This window comes from Mastacembelus armatus, chromosome 17 (assembly GCF_900324485.2).
Source record: "Mastacembelus armatus chromosome 17, fMasArm1.2, whole genome shotgun sequence".
In the NCBI taxonomy this organism is placed as follows: Eukaryota; Metazoa; Chordata; class Actinopteri; order Synbranchiformes; family Mastacembelidae; genus Mastacembelus; species Mastacembelus armatus.
In genome coordinates this window covers 2,688,369-2,697,159 of record NC_046649.1, presented here as the reverse complement: position 1 = coordinate 2,697,159, position 8,791 = coordinate 2,688,369, and the positions used below count along the sequence as shown (strand labels likewise).

The window sequence follows — 8,791 nt, the reverse complement described above, 5'->3', positions numbered from 1 at the left end:
ATAAAGAACTTACACTCATGTAATAATGACATCTGTACACATAACATTAGGGAAGACAAATATGTGTTCATATATACAGTATATGACTACTACTACAGTCCATGTTAATTTTTGATTTTAAAATATTTGAGGCACAGGATATTAGAATAACAAGATCATTACCAAGTAGTATCATATGAGGTACAAAACACAGTAAGTATATGAAAAATAGTCTCTTTGCTGGTCTGTGATTTTGAAGTAATAAATAACACTGTACTTTCAACCATCGCAGATATTCAACAGTAATACGTTTTGAACAAGGATCAAGGATCAAGTAATGTTTTAAAGAAGCACATGATGTTAAATTTCTTCAGTGATGAGGGTTGTTTGAACTGCATTATGAAAATGCAGTTCAAATACAGCTTTTATTTACAAACTATTTACAATTATCACAGAATCTGTAGTTACATTGTGTAAACAATTACACTATAATGCTACAAAATGTAATGAATCTAATTAATTTCAATGCATTTTTATGTTGTGATGTTCCACAAATCATCATACTTTATTTAACCTCTTTTTATTACATGACTCTTGTTGAGTGTGACAGCACGGGGCATATGATGTACATATATAGCGTGTGGAGAGACATGTAAAAAAGATAGGTTAGATGTTTTCCATTCAATCTGATGTAGGATCTGCTGAGCACTTTAGAGTGTGCACAGTGCATAGACTTTATACATTTGGAAAAATTTGTTTGTATATTGTATTGTATGAGTTATTGTATGAGTGTAGACTGATGAGAAAAAAAACGCAGTTTTATCCAATTAAAATTAAATGTACATTAGCTGTGCAAAAATGGTCATAGAAGAGGATTTTAATACTGATGTCACTATACTTCCTTTAATAAAGACCTTGTGGAATCAATTAATAACTACTATATGCTATGATGTAAAATATGAATTTATGATACAGTTTTACTGAATTTCATATTGACATGAACACAGTTTGGTAGTAGCCACTTGTTTGCAGTAAACAATAAACAATTTACTTATCAATTTGTTGAAATAAAAAAAATGCTTTAGACAAAGAACATTAAAACCTTTTAAGTTTAGGAAAGGACCAGGTCCAGGTGTGATGTAAAACAGGGGATATCCATTTCATCTTGGTGTAGTAATGCAGCAGTTATAGTCATGTGACTTCTGTGAAGGATCCTGGGCTCTAGAGGACCAGGAAAGAAAAACACGATTCAGTTCAACAACAAAACCAGCACATGGCTGCTCAATCTTGTTATATTTATTTTTTTGTGTGGTTTCATGTCATTGTGTACTGTGGAAATTTCAGCATATCATAGATAGATTTAATCTATCCATCCATCCATCCATCCATCCATCCATCCATCCATCCATCCATCATCTATACCACAGGGATCAGCTGGAGCCTATCCCAGCTCTCTTTGGGTGAAAGGCAGGGGTCCACCCTGGACAGGTCACCAGTCCATCACAGGGCCACATAGAGACAAACAACCTCACACACTCACACTCACTCCTATGGGCAATTTAGAGTCACCAATCAACCTGACATACATGTTTTTGGACTGTGGGAGGAAACCAGAGTACCTGGAGAAAACCCACGTAAGCACATGGAAAACATGCAAACTCCACACAGAGAGGTCCGTAACGGGTTGTGAACCTGGGCTCTTGCTGTGAGGCAACAGTCCTAACCCCAGATTTCGTACAGTAATGGTCAAGACCCTGACAGATGACAGTCCCTTTCCAAAAGGTTTTGACCTTAAGTCATGTCAGAAACATAGCAAAAACAATCATAATACTTTTCATGCATGGTATAATAATAATACCCCACCCTGTGTTGTTTGAGAAAATAAAAACATGAAACAACAGGTGTTCGAGTGTAACATAGAGTGTAACCGTATGCTTTACCCGGGTAACAGTGTATTTGTCGTTTTGCATGTTGTGGTTAGTCTCTGGTGCCACCTCATCATTGTTAGCTGTGTCTGCATCCGACAGACTCTGAGAAATCATGGGTCTCTTTTTAAAACACTGAACCACAAACACCACCTGCAGAGAGTGAACATTCATAGTTATTTTATTTGTATATAATTATTTATTCCAGATAATCGATTACGATGAAAACAGAAAGACATTACCACGCAGTTAGTCCAATGCAAAGAACTGCATTGAAGGGCTTCCATTATTGAGGTATTTTTATTGTGAGACAGAGCTTATAATTTTTGTTTTTGTTTTGTTCCGTGACCCAGCTTTATGTCCTAAGACTGTCATGCATGACTTATTACACAAAGGAAGAATTTAAACTCATTCAAGCAATAACACTGTATGAGTCCTACAGCAATTTAGTGCATTAGGCCACTGTGTAGAAAGAAAACCAGAAGTTATTTGGCCACTATGGATGTAGCCATATACAGCAGTAGAGTGGCTGTCTGACTCTTTCTGATTCTTTGGTATTTTGGAAAAACTACATTTAGTAACATATGTGCTGTAAATTACATTTCAATTAATATTGGAATTGAAATTAATATATAAGAATAAATATGTTATTCTCTGAGTGTAAATATTGATTAAAATATGTTTTTATCAGTAATAATAATAATAATAACAAAGAACATACAATAAAGTACTGAAAAGTCTCTTCTGATTGTCTTTACAGTAGATGAAGCCCATAAACTTCTACACCTTTATATGATAACTGACCAGAAAAACAGCACTAGCTCCCCCGATGGCTTCTCCTGCTATAACATCACTCCAGTGGTTTCGATACTCAGCCACTCTGTTGATGCCTGACAGCACAGCCAGAGTGACCAGTGACAGACTGAGGAGGGGCCCCATCAGCCGACCACCACTGGAACCGATACAGGACATGACGTACATCTGCAAATACGTTATTTCACAGTATTTCTGTGACACCAGTTATATAGTAAAGAGTTATTCAGCAGTGTTAAAGACAAACTGGGCGTTAATTTCTCATGCCTTCAGTACCCCAGTTACCCTGAAACTGAACTACTCACTGCCAGATAAACAGCCGTGTACAGACTCAGTGCAGCCTCTTTGGAGGGAAATGTCTTCCTTGCTCTCATGATGTCATCAGAGTCACCAGTACAGGCATCTGTTTGGCTGACAAAGTGTGCTGTGTCCTGGCAACTGAGGGCAGTGTAATTAGGCTGGCAAACAGACAGGAAGTAAGGAGCCAAACTTCCTGTGACCAGCTGACCTGCATTCACAAATATGTCTGTTGTCAACAGGCCGAAGACATACACACCTGTAGAAACGTACAGATTCAGTGATTTACATTACCATACAAATCTAAACATTCAATAGTAGACATATTAAATAGAGCAGACTAAAACATTAAGCACAGTACTCCTAAAATGTTAGCATACAGCCCTCTGTCATAAAATACAGTGTCTATGACTGCAAACTGAGAGGGTAGCACAAATACAATCACTGACAAAGCCTAGGGTTATGTTAACCATAAGTAACCATAAGTGCCATCATTTTAGAGGTGCTCATTTTTTTGTCACTAGAAGAAGAAAAGTATTCTTTTAGTGTGCATTTAGAAAAACAAAAAAATAATTTAGGAGTGATATTATTGTAAGTGAGACTGGATGGGAATAACAATAAGAAGAGCTTTATTGCCCAGAGGCTAAGCTGAAAAACATGCCAAATTTATGTGAATGAAATTTGCTTTGCTTTCTGGAGAGCAATGCTGGGTTGTTGTATTGGATTGTATAACATTTGGAAGCTTTATGATTCACATGAAATAAAAGTTGTACTGCCTACATTAAATGCAGAGCTATCCAGATGGCTACCATCATCAACAAATGACACTGATAATTAAAAATACATTTGTAGAACTTAATAAAAAAATCCAACATCATGAAAAAAATGAAACATAACAGCAAAATGTCAGTATGGTTAGGGTAATTGGACTTAGATTACCAAGGAAACGGAAGGTCCTGCGCACCATTGGATTCACGTAGCAACAGTCACCCATGACAACAATATTTTCATGGTCATAGAGGTTGTTTGAGTTGTGGTGAAGGAGAAAAATCACTAACTCTACAGCAGAAATCTGCAAAACAAAATGAAAAAATAAGACATAAGTGAGAAGGGAGAAAATGAGCAGACAGGGACAGTATGTTAGAAGGACGCTTTGTAAATACTGGATTATTGAATTGTTGGAATATAGTTACAATTAATGATGTTAACCGTCACACACATACTCATTTTCATATGCCAGCTATTCCACTTAGTCCACAATATTGTACCAGCAAGCAAAACACAACCTACTGTACGCTCAAAAAATATATAGGTTTGCCATTCAGATGTGCAGTAAACTCACGGTGATGCAGCCAAAAGAAGAGGTTTCGTAACAGGGGCAGGGAACTAAAACAATAAAGTTGTAGGCTATAAAAAATTATCCTAAGGATATTATAAGGCTCCATAGAGCTACTACATTAATGTGAAGGGGGAATCTATAATCCTATAGGGAGACATAACCCTACATCATAATTAATATCAAAAAAGGTTGCAGTAGAGTCTTTCAATTCAACTATAGCCAAACTTTACTGTTATTTAAGCATCAATTGTTATTTAAAAAAATAACTACCAATACTAGTATTGCAGGAAAGCTCTCTTTACTCTACCAGCTTGATTACCTCAAAGAAAAGCCATGTCCCCAGTTAACAGTTAGACTTACCAGTACAACAGGCAGCCCACCCATCACACAGTACAGTATTACAGGTTGTAAGCGGCTGTCCTGTTCAGGTCCAGGATCTGGCTTGGATAAAGCTGGGTCTCTGCAAACAAAGCCCTGCTGTGCTGGGCTGAATGTGTCAGTGAACTCACAGTAGTAAGCCAGCATTGCTGTAGCTGCCAAAATCACCACTTGGAAGTACAGCATGGTGCAGTCGGCTTTACAGTGTGCAGTTACCAGTGCTGAGATATCCAGTCAAACACAATCCTCTGTGCAATTTCTTTGGTGATAAAGAATCCAACTTAAAATGAGAGATGTTCTTTCAAATCTAATGTTGTGAATTCCTTGTATGTGTCACTACGGTGCATAATCCAGTTTCACCACAATTCCTGTTTAAAGTCACCCACCATGATGCTTTATAATCCAATTTTATACCTGCCATGATGTGTAATCCTGTTCTACAGGTCTTGAGAAATAGTGCAGTGCAAATATGAAAGGACAGATGATGAAGACTTTACTGATGATGATGATGATGATATGCCCCTGAGAGACTAAGAAAGCCATTCTTTGCCTTTTGTGATTTTCTGAGAGGGAAACCTTGTCTTTCCGCTCCCATGAATTTCCTGAGTTATCTGACTGCAGTAAACCAAGACATTTATTCTGTTCCACTGAACAAGCTCTAAAGAGCCACTTGCAGTCTACTGAACATAAATCCAAAATGTAGGCAGCCTGTTTCTAGACTGACTCTTCAGGTTATGTCAGGGTTTGTCAAGTACAGTACAGAAAGATAAGTTTAAATAAATTTACCATACCATACTGTATGTTATTCCAGTAATGGTTTAAGTAAAAGCTCTTTCCAGTTTCATTTCACAGTGTTTGTCAGTTGATCAAGGTTACATAAATGTTTTTCCCCACAGTGGAAGAACTACACACTCGCCAAACTAACTGTCCTCCATTCATCAGCTCCAACCACTGACGAAGACTGTGAAAAGCTAGGAAAAGCTAATTAGAGGACCTAAACATTATTAGTAACACTAACTGCAGTGTCAGGAATATCTATTTATTTATAGCCCATAACAGTTCCAACACAAGTTCCAAATTGAAGACCAAAATTCAAGTCCTAGTTCAACATTTGTATGTGTAGAGCACAAGCTCTACAAAACTCTACAAAACAAATCAAATGGGCTGTAGGGACAAGATCAATGAGAGCTTTAGGAGATAGAGGTATAAAAAAATCATTTCTGCATGTTTTCTGTTTTGTGGTGGATATGTCAAAGAATACAATGGACCCTTAGAGCTTGCAATCCTTGTTATTGTAAGTGTTGCTGCCCTCCAGTGGTGATAGAGTAGGCAACATTGAATGTCACTAACCTTGTGCTCTCTCTCTGTACCTTCTGCAGGTGTCCCTGGTCCTGGAGCTGTATATTGCTGATGTGCAGTTACTGGTCCCACCAACCTGCAGTGTCTATTTGTTGTTTATTGTTGCTGTTCTTTTCTCTCTGCTCTATCCACTCACCCCAACCGGTCGAGGCAGATGGCCGCCCAAACTGAGCCTGGTTCTACTGGAGGTTTTTCCTCTCCACTGTCGCCAAGTGCTTGCTCGTAAGGGTCTTGTTGGGTTTTTAGCTTTTGTAAAGTGCCTTGAGATGATTTGTATTGTGATTTGGCACTATACAAATAAAATTGAAATTGAATTGAATTGAAATTGAAACATTAGAATTATATGTACAAAGTACATACTGATTCCACAAATTATAACTGGTTCAATGCAATACCTGCAAGTCTACAGTTGTGCATTGGTGATGCACAGAAGTCATTTATTGAATGCACCATGCAATAGCTGAACGCACTAACCAATGCACCAGCCACAGTGATACAACCTGATGATGCATTTCCTAATAAAGTACTTTCACAAAGGTTGGATAATTCATTTGATGAAACACTCCACTGTTTCAAAGTGTGGATAAAGATAAATCAGCTATTTTTAATTATTTATAAGTCTAAGCCACAGAAGCACCAACTAAACCTCAATGGGATTATATCTGCTACATGCAGTGTTAATATTGTGATGAACAAACTTTATGTATTTGTAATTTCAGTGACTAAATGTGGAATATGGACTGCCTTTTACAGTGAAAGAATCGATAATTTTTTTTTTTTTATTGATCTTTGATACCATCATTGTAGCATTGTAGACATATACATTGGGATCTTGTAGAAATGACTGCTTTGATATTCCAGTGTGTGGACTGGTCTGTAGAAAGGCTGATGATACCGAGGTGATCTAATTTATAATAGACAGCAACTGCTAGTGCAATAAAAATAAAACAGTCGCCATGTGCAATACCATTAACATACAGAGCATGTTAGTATGTGTGCAAAGCCATTATGCCTAGTTCACGTGAATAGATGCAGATAGTCATCCTGCTCTTGCACACTACTTGACCCATCAACATGGCAACATTCAGATGTTGTTCGATGTTTTTCTCTTTTCCGCCTCCGTTTATAGACACTTGTTTTCTTCTCCTTTTCTGTCTCCAGGCTCTTAAGAGGATGCTGTATATCCTGTGATCCAGGAGGATCATGAATTTGGAGTGTCTCTTTTGTCAGGGCTGACTGAAGATTGTGGTAGAACCTGAAAAGAAAAGAAAAAAAAAAAAAACAGTGCTACTTGCAGCTAGGTTTTGTTTTGGATTTCATCTGGATGTTTGAAATGAATTCTGATATACTGATTTAATGAGTTAACAGCCACTATTTTTATTAATTACTGAATAGGAAAAAAAAAAATCAGCAAAGTGACCTGTGGATCCGCCTGAGGTTCTCCTCCATCTTCTGATTGGCTATCTGAGTTAAGAAATGGATGTACTCATGTCCAACCAGAAGCCTTCCTTCATGGCTCAGAGGAACCTCAAGCCCGTGGGTGCTACGGACTGCCTAGAGAGGCAAAATATAGCAACAGACTATATTTACACCTGTAGTTATTCATACATTACAGATTGTTCATGATTTTTAGACAGTTCAACATAACTATTTAATGAATGAATAGAATGTAATGGCTGGTACAACATATTATTGCATTTTCACCCCAATTTTTCACTATTATGTTTACCATCATTATCTTTTCTGTCTTGCCGACCGTGAGACCAGAGTTCCTGAAGCCTGAGTTGATGGCCACTGAGTGCTGGAGATATGAAAAGACATTTTAGTAAATATGTGTTCAGTGTAGATAGGAAATGAACAGAGAGCACCAGCACTATGAAGCATAAATGACATATGGTACTGTATGTTTTGAAAAAACTACACAGATCCCAACCAGCAGATCGGAGCTGTGTGGCCTAACTGTTCACAGACTGCATATAAAGCTATGCTGAAACTGTTTGGCGTATGCAGACACATAAACTGTAATTGTTATTGTTCTTGTTACCATTAGCTGTGCATCTTCCAGTTTCCTACACTGAACATGAAGTACAAAGGGCTCAAACTTCAGCACAGCATCTCCGATGGATTTGGTCAGACCATGTATCTGAAGAACAGAAACAAGGTTAAGATTACATTTCTATGATTAGATGGAATATTAGAAGTTAAGTCTTATCTCACCAAGTCATCCAATGTGCATTTTTGGTGTGAGACAAACAACCAAGTACAATTCTGTTTCTGGACATCACTGTTCTCTGTAGCCTAGACGGACAGAGACGAAAGAGAGAGCACAGATGTTAGAGCCAAAGGTCGTGGGACTGACCGAACTGTCAGACAGTCCTAACAAGCCCTGAACAAAGCCTATCTGACCGCATCGATAAGGATGATTCTTCCGGAGCAGGAGCTGGTAGTGAAGTACTCCTCACAGCTGTTGATGAGAGACACTACATGTTCAATATCCTGATCCACACTGCCTTTCTTACTGAGGTCCAGCTTGTTCAGACACGTCTTCTTCCACTGACTGAACGTTTTATCCATGGTCAGTCCTCGGCAACACACTATAAAGCATTTAAAATCATTTTCGCATTACTAATATTTCGCTAGCCGCTAACTTGTGTCACAGCCTTGGTTCTTCTTCTTTCGTTAAAAGGCAGATTACTGCCAC

General features: G+C 37.9%; 2 protein-coding genes across 2 annotated transcripts; both read right to left on the bottom strand.

Annotated features, from left to right (window-relative positions):
- Positions 1 to 1,079: 1,079 nt before the first annotated feature.
- On the bottom strand, positions 1,080 to 4,917 carry LOC113134215 (phospholipid phosphatase-related protein type 5-like). Its single transcript, XM_026313458.1, has 6 exons — positions 4,714 to 4,917; positions 3,954 to 4,086; positions 3,023 to 3,273; positions 2,709 to 2,885; positions 1,920 to 2,057; positions 1,080 to 1,200 (listed from the first exon to the last, which is right to left on the bottom strand). The coding sequence occupies exons 1-6, from the start codon at positions 4,915 to 4,917 to the stop codon at positions 1,171 to 1,173; spliced, it is 933 nt and encodes a 310-aa protein (XP_026169243.1). The 3' UTR covers positions 1,080 to 1,170.
- Positions 4,918 to 6,871: 1,954 nt separating this feature from the next.
- tyw3 (tRNA-yW synthesizing protein 3 homolog (S. cerevisiae)) lies at positions 6,872 to 8,791 on the bottom strand. Its single transcript, XM_026313459.1, has 6 exons — positions 8,497 to 8,791; positions 8,308 to 8,388; positions 8,135 to 8,233; positions 7,820 to 7,891; positions 7,511 to 7,644; positions 6,872 to 7,345 (listed from the first exon to the last, which is right to left on the bottom strand). Exons 1-6 carry the CDS (start codon positions 8,662 to 8,664, stop codon positions 7,108 to 7,110), a joined length of 792 nt encoding a protein of 263 aa, XP_026169244.1. The 5' UTR covers positions 8,665 to 8,791; the 3' UTR covers positions 6,872 to 7,107.

Excerpts from the sequence above, each read along its gene's own strand:
- tyw3 (XM_026313459.1), bottom strand. The coding sequence starts at position 8,664 with ATGGATAAAACGTTCAGTCAGTGGAAGAAGACGTGTCTGAACAAGCTG. Across the intron at positions 7,892-8,134 it reads TGGAAGATGCACAGCTAATG|CACTCAGTGGCCATCAACTC; the intron begins GTAACAAGAACA and ends TCATATCTCCAG. Across the intron at positions 7,645-7,819 it reads AGACAGAAAAGATAATGATG|GCAGTCCGTAGCACCCACGG; the intron begins GTAAACATAATA and ends TTGCCTCTCTAG.
- LOC113134215 (XM_026313458.1), bottom strand. The coding sequence starts at position 4,917 with ATGCTGTACTTCCAAGTGGTGATTTTGGCAGCTACAGCAATGCTGGCT. Across the intron at positions 2,886-3,022 it reads ACACGGCTGTTTATCTGGCA|ATGTACGTCATGTCCTGTAT; the intron begins GTGAGTAGTTCA and ends ACGTATTTGCAG. Across the intron at positions 1,201-1,919 it reads ACAAATACACTGTTACCCGG|AGCCCAGGATCCTTCACAGA; the intron begins GTAAAGCATACG and ends CTGGTCCTCTAG.